This window comes from Artibeus jamaicensis, unplaced genomic scaffold (genome assembly GCF_021234435.1).
Source record: "Artibeus jamaicensis isolate MK-2021 breed Jamaican fruit bat unplaced genomic scaffold, CSHL_Jam_final contig_1015, whole genome shotgun sequence".
Classification (NCBI taxonomy): domain Eukaryota; kingdom Metazoa; phylum Chordata; class Mammalia; order Chiroptera; family Phyllostomidae; genus Artibeus; species Artibeus jamaicensis.
Genome location: NW_026521194.1, coordinates 11,192,095 through 11,206,366, shown reverse-complemented (window position 1 = coordinate 11,206,366; position 14,272 = coordinate 11,192,095). Strand labels below are relative to the sequence as shown.

Sequence of the window (14,272 nt, the reverse complement as noted above, 5' to 3'; positions counted from 1 at the left end):
TAAATTAAAAGTTAAAGCTAACACAAGTTGTTTGACCTGTGGAATGTTTCCCTCCTTCCCTGTGATTCCTTCTTCCCTCCCTCCCTCCCTCCCTCCCTCCCTCCCTCCCTCCCTCCCTCCCTCCCTCCCTTCCTTCCTCTCTCTCTCTTTTTAAAAGAATTAGTAAAAACATAGATGTTGTATTATAAAACCATGGTGGACAGTAATCCCCTGACAGAATTTTTTTTTATGATCAACCGTTTTATAACGCTAGCGGAATCCTTTTCATCTTGCCAGTTCATAAATATTCTTGAAACAAAAAGGACACTTCCAGTGACGTAGAATGTATGACATGAATGGAACTTGCTACTTAAAATTTAGAAATAGCTAATAATAGCAGGGTGGCTCTTTCTCCCCTGGGCCACTGTCGTAAGTAAGAATGACACAATCTTAGCCATTCTTTGAAAGTGGAACAGTTTTAAAGAAGAAAGCACAGCAAAGAGCTCCTCTTACGTGTCACCACTTTGTTGACAATGGGCGTCCCTCTCTCCTGCCCATCTCTGAGGACGGAGATGGTGTACACGTATTCCACGCCCGGAGTCAGGCCGGACACAACAATGCTCCCGGAGTCTGAAGTCACTTCTCGTGGGGCTTCCCCTCCCTGGCTCGGTCGCACACCCAGCTAGAGGGAGGAAAGCAAAATAAACATGAAGGACAGATAATTCCAGAGCTGGGTTACTGCCGAGGGGCTGTGGTTATGTTCTGTAGACCGTGGAAACCGCCTGGGGAAGTGCACCATGGGCTTTTCCTGGGGAATGGGTTGGGGCCCTACTTTCGCTCTGTTAGATACTTTAGCTGGAGATTCTCCATCCTGAGGGGTTGGGGTCATGGAGGTGTCTTCCCAAACCACACAAAAGTGGTGGTAATGAAAGCTTCCAGGGAAATGTCATTAGCTACTGTTTTGCTCAATAAATCATCTCCCGGTACAAACCATAACTACACAGGGGCCTTCGGCCACATGGAAGCCCGCTGCTATTTTCTTTTCACTGGAAGAAATCCCCCAGCTCTCTCTTTAATGAGTTATCGATATTCAGTTCACTTCTTAGTTGCCATTTGGGGTTCTAGCCCCTGACACTTTGTACTGCAAAAATACTCCTTTTGAAGATGTGTGTTTGTAGGTTCAACTGCGGGATAATACATGAATGTGCCCATAATTTTAAATCTGTTTAAGAGTTTCTTTCAAAAGCCTAAGTAACACTGTGTCATTGATGTTCAACTCTGTAGACATCCTTTGTACATTACGAGGCTTCTGGAGGTCAGAATGACACTACTAAGAAAAATTTAAAAGGCACGCTAGCATGATCGTCAATATGGCCATTTGCATGCCTCAAAGACATGAACTTCAGTGTATTTTTCTAAACAAATAATCATGGGGATTTCCAAAAATATTTCTCTATATATGTTCTAAATGCTAAAAGTTTTCTTTTAAACATTCATTTGTGTTCACTGCTTCCCTAACATCATCACTTTGAAGGACATGATGTATGTATCTATGGGGAAGACCTTAATCTTAACTTCTATTAAGGGGTGGACCCACGGGGGCTTTGAATGAAACCAAAGGGATAAAAATGTGACCGAGTTTAATCTGTCTCCCCAAATGGGCTTTCATGAACTTGTTGACACTCATTTAGAACAACACATCAAATGGAGTTCCATTTATATTTTTAAATGTAGTTCCCCCAGGGAAAGGCTAGAGAAATTAAGATAATAACAGCTAACAGTTCCATGCTTAATGTTTTAGCCTTTGCAAAGCACTTGCGTCCCCTGAGTCCATCCCTCCAGCCATCCAGAGAAGCAGAAGTATTGTTCTGCCCCGACACTGTGGTCAGAGAGGTAGGAACAGGAGAAGGCAACACAGTCTAGATCCCAGACTTCTGGAAGTCTTGTTCCTGCCTCGTCCAGAAAGGCGAGGGCACCTCGGGGCTGTATCACAAGACGTTAGGAACATCTGCGATTTACCTTAAATCCGATCCTCGGAGCAGGTGTCCACGTAATCACAATGGTGGTCTCCGTCACCTCCGTGTTGTAAGGTGGGATGGACCCCCTAGGCTGCTCTGTGAGACAGGATCAATACACACGTCAAAACCTTGGCCTCACAGACGGCTGCAGAGAACGCAGATGATGAGTGTTTCCATCAAGAACCTCAGTTTCTGCACAGCTAGTGGACCCAGAATTCCACATATATTCCTTCACTGGATGAGGACCAGAGCAGGTCAGGGCTTCTCAGTCTTTATGGGCTGCCAAATCCTGTGACCCAGCTAAGGTGCAAGTTAACATCTTTTCATCACAGTTGAGGTTGAAGTTTATAGTGTTAGTATGTGAACGTGGTCACTGCCAACTAATTATCATTCTGTCTCTAAATCATTAGCTTGAGAACCATGGTTAAATTTTGGACAATGACCTAAAAATAGCTTTATGCTGAATTACTTGATGATGATGGTCAATTATTTTTTGTTGCAATAAAGGATGCCATATGAAAGTTAAACAAAATTGGCCATCGTGGATATACTTATAAATTCTAAAAAGTCTTTCCTGAAATATGAGAGCATTCACTCAGAACGACAACACTACAGAAATTTAATGTTCCGCCACTGGAATCAGGTATTGTAACAAAAGTTTACTCTCATATTCTAGCATCCTGAACAGCACTGTTATTTCTCTTAGTGAAAATATTACTTTAAAAAATAATTTTTAAAAAAAGTAGGTATACAGAAAGTTAGGACAGACATTTTCAACAATCCTACAAATCTTGTTATAAATTTAGAATTCTTAAATGTAATTGGCTGAGGGACTGAATCTTGCAATAGGGAGAATAAGCATTTCAATCACTGGCTGCTATGGAAAAGGTGAGGTCTCAGAAGCCAGATATTTGAGAAGGGTCATCAGATTTAAGGGTTCCAAGTGTGTTGATGGTGCTGGTCACATATTTGGGGCCTTCGCAATTGCTTCCTCTTTACATCCCAACCAAATTCTGTGCCCTCTAGGAGCAGGGGAGAGTAACTATTAAATATATTTAGTGTGAATCATGAATGGCTGGTGAGACAAAGAATTGCCCTCCAGAGTTGTACAAATGGGGATTGAAGTCTGAAGACTCAGGTTCTACTCAGTCCAGTCAATTGTTTTGATTTTGTCATGTGGGAATTCAGACCCAGTAGTGTAATTCTTTCCTTCTCTTCTTTTTTTCAAAAAATTTTTTGTCTGGCTTTCATGTGCAATTAAAATAAAATTTTTTTACTACTGTATGGGGAAAAATAAAATGTGTGTGGGGGCCACTTTGAAATGACTGTTCTAATTGCTCACTACTGGTTTAGTGAGCGGTTTCCTAAGTATGTTATTCTTTTAATGGCATTTGAGGGGAGGAGCACTGGAAGGGGAGACCCGTGATGCCTTTCCAGTGTCCCTGAAATCTTACACCTCTGGCTACTGCGGGAACTTGCCAAGGTGCCACGGCCAGCCCTGTGTGACTGTGTCAATGGTCACAAGAGGCAATCCAGTCCGCAGTCAGCTTCTTCCACTGAACACATCTGTGAAAGCCCCAACTTTTCCAAACTATTTTGTCCTCAACTGTCTTGGGCTTGAAGATTGGGTATTTTCTATTGCTTGAGCCAGCCAGCCAGGCCCTTCTCGAGTTTGAGATGAAACTCCCTGCCTGGGAAGACCATTAGAGGAAAATCTCCAAACCACAAACCCACAGACTGATGTCAAACAAAGGATGTGACTGTCAGTGTGAGCCACGGGTTCTGGCAGATCTTGTCAGGGGAAGAGCAGCCTAACCTGGCTGTTAAAAGAAACAAAATTTACCCGATTTACAAAGGAGTAAACTGAATTTCGCCCAGAAACACCCCCCACCCCCATCGTATTGCTCTTAAGAATTTAGTACAAGTTACAAAATCCAAGCAAAGTTATTCCCAGAACTCAGCTTAGTAAGACAGTGTAAAGCTACAGAAACTTAAAAGTAATTTCCAAAATATGCGAGCCCTGCTGATGTTTGTAGCCTCAGACAGTACTGCATGTCCAACAAAAGTTATAGAATTCCCTGCTGACATAGCTTTACTTAAATCTAAGCTTGTTGGGGCTGTTTTTATTATCATTCTTTCCTCAGTCAATCATCTATAAAGTATTGTTTTAAATATACTATATGCAAGGCACTATGGTAACCTCTAGCTAATGAAATCAGTTTTGATTATTAGCACTTTAATTCAAATATAGTTACATTTTGTATAACTGTATTGTGCAGAGAATAAAAGAACATGCTCCATATATTGAAGTCTCCCAGTACTTAAAATAGCCCCTATTAGCCCACTTTGCTCCACTTAATTATTGTTAGTATTATCCTTAAAAATTATTTTTCTGCCCTGGCAGGTGTGGCTCAGTGGATTGAATACTAGCCTGAGAACCAAAGGGTCATTGGTTCAATTCCCAGTCAAGACACATGCCTGGGTTGTAGGCCAGGTCCCTAGGTGGGGGTGCTGAAGAGGCAACCACACATTGATATTTCTCTCCCTCTCTTTCTTTCCCCCTTCCCCTCTGTCTAGAAAAAAAATAAATAAAATCTTTAAAATTAAAAAAAAATTTCTTTTATAAGCACTCTATCCAACAGAAGAGCCTGTATAAAATATACCTTACATGTAGGAATAAAAAAGATAACTCCACACACCAAGTTTAAATGAAAGTAAATTTTGGGTAAATTATAAATTCTTATAGGAAAAAATTTATAGACAATTTCTTTGGGAAATAAATTCCATAGCTGTTTTTGAACTTATATTCACTTTTTGAATACTTTTTAACATTTATATTTTTAGTCAAAGAGTAAGATTTGTTAAAGCTTTCAGAAAATTGTAAACTAGTTCATAGTTGCATGTGTGTGTGGGTGTGTATACATATACATCTATATATTTATATATATATAAGCTTTAAAAGTGTTATGTTAGATGCTTCTCTAATCCAAAATGTCAGATTAAAAACAAATAATACCCAGCTAGGAATAAGGGGTCTCATCATTCTTTATAATGTGAATGAGAATGTATCTTAGTAGAAGTCAGTTAATGAAGACAGGCTTTTACTGTGGTGTAGATATGTAAGAGATTTAAGGCCGCTTCCTGTAAAATGTTGAGCAGAAAAAGGACAGACATGACCAAAAAATTACTGTCAGTATTTTCCTTCTGTGGAATTTCAAGAGAAATTTAAGAAAGGTTAAATTTTTTTACAAACTTATTCTGTTCTGCTGCAGAATAACACTCATAAAAAGAACCCATTCCTCAGCTTCATGTTCCATTGGTGTCTGTTCAATCAGTAAACATTTTTATTCTGAACTTACTGCCATCATTTGGCACTCAAAGTATTAGACTGTAGTCAGAGGTCCTAATGTTTTCGTGTCTTAACCAGTATTTGGTGAATTCATTTAATACGACAGGGTTCAATTTTTATATAACTGGGTGCTTCAAACCATGTTACTCAGAGAGTTAGTCCTGGAGCAAATAAAGAGCTTGGCAACATATGTAATTTAACGCACTGCTTCTTTCATCAAGAAAATTTTGCTTTAAAAAATCATTAACTGGATGAAACAGCATGCTTCCTGATTTACATTCTGGCACAAGCTCCTTATTGTCCAGTAACAAACAGCTCACGGACCACACTATGAGATGCATAATTTTCAATCCTTAAAAATGTTTTTTTAAATTTATTTCTTATTTAAATCTTGTACTAAGTTTTTTAAGTTAACTTTTTAAAAAATGGATGAAGACCAGAGAACATAATTACAGGTGAGAACCAATGGAATCACTAAGAAAAGACATTGAACTTAGCTTACGAGTGGTGAAGACTCCGGTGGCTCTGGGGCTTTGCTGGTTGCCTTTCACGGCCACGAGGGTGGCGGTGTACTCGGACCCCGGCTGCAGATTCCTCAGCGGGTACTGCGAGGCGGAGGGCCCCACGTTGTACTGCTTGGGCTGGCCTCCCCGGGTCAGGCCCACAGTCAGCCGGTACCCAGCTATCCGGGCTCGAGGGGGTGTCCAGGTCACTATCACGCTCGAGTCCGTTTCATTCATAAACTGGAGGTTAGTGGGAGCATCCAATTCTAGAGAACAGGATAAGACACAGCAAGAAATTGTGAACCTCAGTAATTATCATACTGACATTCTAAAGTCTGACTGAGTTTGCTCAAGTTTTCTGAAGGCTGAAATAAATAGTCTGTGTCAAAACCTTGGCGACAGTGAAGCCATGAAGAGATTGAGCGCTACAGAGGACTTTGCAAAACTCCGCGTCAGTCATGAGAAATTGCTGCCCTTCTCTGCTTGGTTATGATTCTGTGGAAAATCTAATTGTCCAGCATGCCTTTCTCATTACCCTCTCGGATGATACTAACATTAAAGAGGTGGCATTTAAAAAAAAAAACTTGTAAATACCACAATTCACTCCGCTGAGCCAAGCAAGTTAAGAAAAGAGAAATAAGCCCGCTAAAACGAGGGCAAAAAGAAATCTCCACATGGAGCAAAAACAGTACATTCCACATTTATTGAATACTCTTTTGATGGAGAAATAAAAGTAATTTTCACATGATTCTGATTAGACAATAATTATGAAATTAGACGATAATTATAACCATTATACTCAGAACGTTAGAATCACGGTAGGACACTGATGAAAAAAACTCACAAAAATTGTGAGTTCCCTTCTTGAGTTTGATAACTAGCAGTTACTCTGCAGTAATTTAAAACACTTGTGAGGGACAGAAAATGTTTACGAAGTAGTTAAGTGCAGTAACTGAGAGCATGAACTTGGGAGTCAAGGAGACTCCCCATGTGTCCAGTTCCATCTCTTCCTAGACGTGCGAATTCACAAGCTGCAGAATTTTTTTAGGAGCCTTCGTTTCTTCATGTACCCAGTCGGGACAACAGTGAGACTTTCCTCATTAGGTCAACACAGGGACTAAATACGAGGATACTGCTTACAGGCACTGGCCAGAGGGCCTAGAGCTTGGCAGTTGTTATTTGTACTACAATAACTATTTGTTACTATAACTAGGAACTCTTTTATTTCTACTATAAAAGAGTTAGGAACTTATACCTGAAGTTTGATCTAGATACATTTATTTACACAAAAAAATGCCCTCAAACTGTCAATCCATGCCTCCGTTAGCAAGGAAAATTAGGTTCTCTTAAATTCCCTTCTGCCATTTCACTGACACACGTATTCGGGGAAAGGGTTAGCATTTAGCACCCACATCCGAGTTTTGTTTCCAAGTTTCATGTGCTTTATGTCCACTGTTCTCTGTCCCCTACCGGCCAAATATTTTCCTCTACCTGTGGACCCAAGAGTATATGGTGAATTGCACAGGTATCCCCGCTTGGCAGTGAGGGTGGAGAAATGGGGCGGAGGTGTGGTCGGGAGCAGGACTTACTGGTGGTCTGTTCTCCTACTAGAGGCTTGCTCTCCCTCCCGTGGTTCACGGCAAAGACCTTGAAGTGGTAAGTGACCCCCGGGGACAGCCCTACGACTTCCGCAAAGTTGTTCCTGCTGACGGGCAGCCGCTGCCCGTGCTCTCCGGGCAGGTTGACGGGGATCACGTCCACTCGGTAACCGGTCACGGCACTCTCCGGGGGTGTCCACATGATGGTGATCTTCACGTCTGTCACTTCCACAAACTGCAGGTCCCGGGGAGAGGGAACTTTATCTAATAGACAAGAGCCAACTGGTCATTCACCGTGCCTGCTGCAGACTGTTCTTAAAAAGCCAGTCTCCTGAGTTGTGTAAGGCAATTCAAAGAGCCTCCCGATCCAGAGCAAGACTAGGTTTCATCTCTTCCCTAGACAGTATGCTTCTCTGCTAATTTCCATGGCTCAGTCATACAGCTTATGACATATGACATCCGAAGGTGTTATTTAAAATATGTAGGTAAGTAGATGATGTTCCAACATATGAGATGTCCTACTGAAAATATTGAGACCACAGAAAAATCTGTGGTCATTTTCATTTTACTGAAATCATTTTGTAATACTTAAGAGCAGTAGATGAACTGACCCTTAAGTGTCTAGGGAAAAATATGAAGATTTTATGGTGTCAGTTTTTGATCAGGAAAGCCAGCAATCAGCTTTGATGTTATTTTATAATGAGGCCATTTCAGCCAAATTTCATAAATTCAAGGATAAACTAATCTATTCAATTATCGGCATACAGGAACTATTGACAGATAAAACAACTCCCCCACAGAGACAATTATTCTTTCTTCCTACACTGCTGGTCCTTGGCAGGCTGAAGAATGAACACAGTTCGAGGATTGTCTTGTTTCTCTAACACAGTGATTTTCAATCAATGTGCCACAAGTTTTTAGTGTGCAACACCTGACTATTTAGTCAGGGCAACCGACCTGTTTTCCCTTCCCGGGGGTATCAAACTCATTTTCACATCAGCCTCATGATGGCCTTCAAAGGACAGAATGTAATTCAGGACTGTGTAAATGTAACTGCTCCTTAACTAGGGGCCAGGAGCTCGGCACCGCCCCAGGTAGAAACAAGGTGCTGGACCGGATAAAACCAGGTGGAGGGCCGGATTCGGCCCGCGGGCCTTGTGTTTGCCTCCTATGACTTAATGTGACTATGACTATGTCAAATTTTTAAAAAATGACAACAGCCAACACAACAATAACTATCCAGTGTGAATAAACCAAAATGATACCTATTTTTTGGTTAGAATGGCAAAAACAATTTTTTTTGGTGTGCTGCAGAATGTTAGTAATTAGTTTATGTGTGCAGTGAGATGAAAAAGGTTGAGATTCACCACTCGAACCCAACGAAGGTTAAAGCTGTTACCTGACTAAGCCCTGAGGGATAGATAAGAAAGCAAGGCAAGAGTCCTTGAAGTCCAGTTACCTGGACGGGGGACACCGGTGGTCTCCTGCTGGATGAAAACGGGGGTGCTTTCTTGGTTCTCTTCCACAGCGTAGATGGTGATGTTGTACTGCACGCCGGGCTGCAAGTCACTGAGGGTGACAGAGTTGGCGCTCTCGGGAAGGTTGAGCTCTGTGCTGCTCCCTTCGACGGACGGCGAATACACGATTCTGTAGCCTGCAGATCCACGGAGAACAGAGTGAGGGCTGCCGTTTTACGACACAGAGGTGTACAGAAGCGTCCGCAGACCTCAGCGTCTTGCTTGAGTAGTTAAGAAACAGTGATTCTTGAAAAGCTGACTTACTTGATGCTGCCACTTCTTTTAAAGAGTATTCAGCACAGAGATGAGCTCAGAACAGCCATGCAAACTGTTTTAATAGAAAATATTATTCTTAAAGACCCGAGATCCTTACTACATGCCTGGTAGAGAAGGCACGAGGTGAAAATAAATATGCATGTGAAACTGGGCTTGTCTCTTACAGCTCTGCGTGCGGGAAGCAATCCATGGGCCCCCCGGGGCATGGGCTGCTGAGCACTGTCTGCATTTCAGGAATTCCAGAGACAGTGGAAGCACCTATGAGCCACGCGCGGAAGCAACTCAGCTTCCTTTTTTAGTATAAATCTCAGTGTGAGATTTTTCAGAAAAATTATCCCCTTTCTACTACAGGAATACCTGATTCAATAAATCAATGAACAGCTTTAGAGAGTGTGTGTGTGTAAGGGTTGATAAAATGGATTTGAGGGGGGGAATGATCCATATGAAAGCAGAGATGTAAGACATGAAAATAATAACATTCTTAATTACTATATCATGCACACACACACACACACACACACACACCCTTCTCTACCCTAGACTAGCATCTATGTAGGACAGCTAAGCGATACGCCAGTCCTCAGATCAGAATCTGCTCCCTCACCTCCTAGGCCATCAAGACTAACAGGCAGCCAAGAAGAGGAAGCCAAGCTGACCTGTGATGGGGGCCTGGGGTCGGCTCCAGTGAACAACGATTGAGGTGTCGTCAACTTGGCCCACAGTAGGATTAGGAGGGGCATCGGGCGCTAACGAAGAAAAAAATGGACAAGGAAAAACAGTCAGAAAATACTGCTGTAGGTGTGTTTTACAGCAACAGCAACAATGTAAGATTATTTGACACCAGGCAGTACACACATACCTGTTGTCTGAGACGTAGACAGGATCAGACTCTGCTCTCCTTCTTCAGATATCTGGTAGACATTTACGATGTATTTTCGGCCAGGCAGCAGGTCGGGGATATTCACAGAAGTGGCTGTGCTTGGAAGATCTTTGAAATAAAAAGGAAAGTTTACCAATCTGGAATACCAGCCCCTCAGATGATTTCAAAGCCTCGGATAAGATTTTTTTAAAAACTATATATTCATGTGGGGTGGGGAGAAGACTGAAGGAAATGTACGAATGGATACTCAATAATTATTATCAATGTGCAATGGGATCGTTTTGTTTCTATTTTTCATTTTGCAAATTTGTTCTCTAAAGATGCATAATTTTTGAAATACACCTCTAACTTTGTAACCATAGTCCTCTCGTAAACATTGTTCTTATATAGTCCATTGTAAACAAAGTAACTGGGAGCCAGGGTCATGGTCATGGGTAGGGGATGATGGGGAGTGTATTAGGAAGGATGTTCTTTTTCTTGATCTGGGTGCCAGTCACGTGGGTGTATTCACTTTATAAAAATCCACTGAGTGCTTGGCTGGTGTGGCTCAGGGAATTGAGAGCCGGCCCACAAACCAAAGGGTCGCCGGTTTGATTCCCAGTCAGGGCACATGCCTGGGTTACAGGCCAGGTCCCCAGTAGGGGGCATGCAAAAGGCAACCACACAGTGATGTTTCTCTCCCTTCCCCTCTGTAAAAATAAATAAATAAAGTCGTTTTTAAAAAGTCACTGCGCCCTGGCTGGTGTAGCTCAGTGGACTGAGCACGGGCTATGGACCAAAGGGTCGCCAGTTTGATGCCCAGTCAGGGCACATGCCCGGGTTGTGGGCCAGGTCCCTGGTGGGGGGTGTGAGAGAGGCAACCACACACTGATGTTTCTCTTCCTCTCTTTCTCCTTCCTTTCCCCTCTCTCTAAAAATAAATACATAAAATCTTTAAAAATTAAAACACAAAAATAAATGCACTGAGCTCTATATTCACGATCTGTGTACTCTTCAGTATGTAGATTGTTCAACAATCAAGCTTTTAAAAGACCCCTAAACATGAGAATTTGCAAAGCACAAAAGCGGCTGCTCTGCACCCCCCCCCCCCAATATTAATATTTTCTATGGCAGTGTTCATCCTGGCAATTACCACCATAAAGAAAATGCTTCTGCTGTGTGGGCCTGTGCCCAGGCAGACATATCAGGGCCCAGGAAACCGTGAACATGGCTCGGGAAAAACCCAGTTTGGTTCTAGAGATGCTCAGCCACTTCCCTTTCTCACACTGGAAAGTACTGTGTTCCCGCTGAGCTCCAGCTACCTCCACAGCTCACGGACCACCCGCCTGAACGCCAGGACCTCCCGGCCCCCCCCACAACGACACACGGAGCTCACTCACCGAGGTACTGAGGCTCATCCCCCTCTTCACTCAGCTCATATTCCACACGGAATCCTGACACCGTGTCCGAAGCTGAGACCCACGAGACCACAAAGCTGCTGGCCGTGATCTCAGTCACAGATTCCGAAGTGGCCACCACAGGAGAGAAGGGTGTTGTCTCTCCTGTCACTGTGTTGCCTAGAGAGTCACAGAAAGGGGAAAGAGAGCCTTCAGCCATCGAGAAAATGGACTACCGTCGGTAGAATATAAGTTTTTTAGAACAGTAAATGTGGGTGTCGCCCATGGGAGACTAGGAATCAAGAAGTGAAGCTCTTCCCGAGGAGAGCCCAGCTCTGAGAAACTGGGGTGCAGATGGGGTGGCGGGGTACATACTGCTCACTGCTGGGTTCGTGCTGGTGGTGGTGAAGTCAAAGCGGGTCACCTCTTTGTGGCCGTACTGCTGGATACTTATGAGCTGCCCCTCATACACCACATTTGGCCTCAGCCCTTTAATAGTGTATGAGTTTAAGTGGCCTGGAATGGTGACTTCCTTCCAATTGGGTGAGTTTTTCTAGAAATGTAAAGGAAAAGACAAATCACACAAGTGTTTACAACAGAGACCATTCGGAGGAAAAGTGGCATAATCTTCAAAGGATGAGGGAGCTTTGCATTTTTGTTGTGGAGGGAAATCATGGAAAATTAGAATCAGGATGCGGACCTGTGGCAGGGTCTGTGAATATTAAGGATAATTATTTTTATACCTAATATTTGCTGATAGTTTACAATGTACTAAATTCTGTGCTATTTCACTTGCACTCTCCCATTTCATCTGCAACTCCGTTCCTTCAAGTTAATGATAGTATTGACCTTGCTTTTGCAGGTGCAGAAACAGAGTTCTGTGGCATGCTCAAGGTTACAGTCGCAGGTGCTAAGCACCTCCCTTCTTGCCAGATGAATTATTGAGTATCACTGCCGCAAGATGATGAACCTGTTTTGCCTCTCCCAACTTTTTCATTTCTACAATTAACAGACATATATAGATACATCTATATATATCCCTCTCTGAAGTGGGGAAAGCCATACATTCTGTTGTTCCCTTGATGGGTCACAATGCAAGTTGCTGTCCTTGCAGAAACAGTCAAAGACATAGCATCGCTTCATGAGTCAGTTCCTAGTTCCTGAGAAGGCTCATTCTTGGATGCAAACTAGCCCATCAGAAGTGGTGACCAACTGTGGGCAAGACCGCAAAAGTATGTGATTTCGGTTTATTTACTTTTTGCCCGCACCCTGCATTTCACATCCCATCCAACTTCACTCATATGTCATAGATCACACAACTCCTTGCAATAAAGTGTGTGGAAAAGAAATGCCCTTACTTTAGACCGGATGAGATCCTCTTAAGTGGTAAATATTCTAGACTAATATAAGTCAAAACACATTTTTAAGACCATTGATTCTCTTAAAATATCCAGTCCACCAGTTTCAATAATTCAAATATTTTGGTGTCCATTTATATTTTTGGAGTAAATAAAAGTGATGCTGTCACTTTTTTTAAATTTAAATTTTAAATACACTGTGCAAAAAATTAAAATTAATCACTACAATTAGCTCAGATTTCTTTTATTCAATGTGAACTTTTTTTAGTTAGCTATCAGAATAAAATACTAGACAGTAAACTCTTGGGGGACACACCTTCAAGAAGAACCTGAAAAACGATTTTGAGAGTGGATGAGTATTTAACACTTACTAACATTATAAATGGGAGAAATAAGCTGTAAACAACAGCATGTCCTCGGGGCTGGACGAAGAGACCCAGCTCAGAGGTGTCAATAAGCCTGGAATTTTTTAGTTGTTAAAAATCTAGCCCTGGCTGGTGTGGCTCAGTGGATTGAGCTCAGGCCTGCAAACCATGCGATCGTGGTTCGGTTCCCAGTCAGGGCACATGCCTGGGTTGCAGGCCAGTTCCCAGTGGGGGACACATGAGAGGCAACCACACATTGATGTTTCTCTCTCCCTCTCTTTCTCCTTCCCTTCCCCTCTCTCTGAAAAGAAATAAATAAAATATTTTTTAAAAATCTAAAACAAATTCATTATTTCTACCCTTTGAAAACATTATAATTTAATGTACATTTTATATTTACCTGTAAATGTCTCTTATTACAGAGATTTCACACAATACTGCAAGGTTAAGATTATAGCAAATAAAATTAGTGATGAGATGAGAAGATGAGACAAAACGGTATCATAGAACGAAGAAAACATTGATACAGTCGACTGACATCATTAGACACAAAGTTCTACGAATGGCTCTTTTCAAGTGAGAGGAAAGAAGAAAAAGAATGATTACAACAGTTTGAACTTTTTCCTGGAGAGCTTAAAATACAACTGCATGAGATGGTCAAATGGTTTGTTTTATTTCATATTTTTTAATTGCTAGAATTCAGTAGTTGTGATTAAAAACAGACATTTTTCTCCAGTGTTTAAAATAATGTTTCTCAAACTCTGAGTCAAGAATTTTGGAGATTTAGCAGGGCACGTGTGAGAGGGCAGGAGAAACTAGAGCTTGGAGGGTCAACATCCTCCTAGTTGTGATTCTTCAACTTTGAGACATTTCTTACGAGGAAATTACCATTCATTCTTTAAATAAACAATCATCCCTCATCTATACTCCCTCTCAGCATTTTCCCCTTCTATCTAAATAACTGCACAGAGGGTCAAAAGTCAGTTTTTAAGAAATGACCACTTATAAAGTAAGCAAAAAGAAAAAAATATTAATTTGGCTATTTTTTCCCAA

The 14,272-nt window shown here is 41.9% G+C and overlaps 1 protein-coding gene across 10 annotated transcripts in view; it reads right to left on the bottom strand.

The window, feature by feature from the left end:
- Positions 1-14,272, bottom strand: part of FN1 (fibronectin 1) — a 66,673-nt gene that overhangs the window by 31,188 nt on the left and 21,213 nt on the right. For all 10 annotated transcript variants that reach the window (XM_037163563.2, XM_037163567.2, XM_037163568.2 and 7 more), the window contains exons 14-22: positions 11,872-12,049; positions 11,500-11,676; positions 10,100-10,228; positions 9,897-9,986; positions 8,907-9,101; positions 7,439-7,711; positions 5,849-6,115; positions 1,999-2,093; positions 493-661 (exon numbers count right to left, since the gene is read on the bottom strand). In XM_037163563.2, coding sequence (XP_037019458.2) covers positions 493-661; positions 1,999-2,093; positions 5,849-6,115; positions 7,439-7,711; positions 8,907-9,101; positions 9,897-9,986; positions 10,100-10,228; positions 11,500-11,676; positions 11,872-12,049 — 1,573 coding nt within the window. The remainder of the gene's footprint in view (positions 1-492; positions 662-1,998; positions 2,094-5,848; positions 6,116-7,438; positions 7,712-8,906; positions 9,102-9,896; positions 9,987-10,099; positions 10,229-11,499; positions 11,677-11,871; positions 12,050-14,272) is intronic.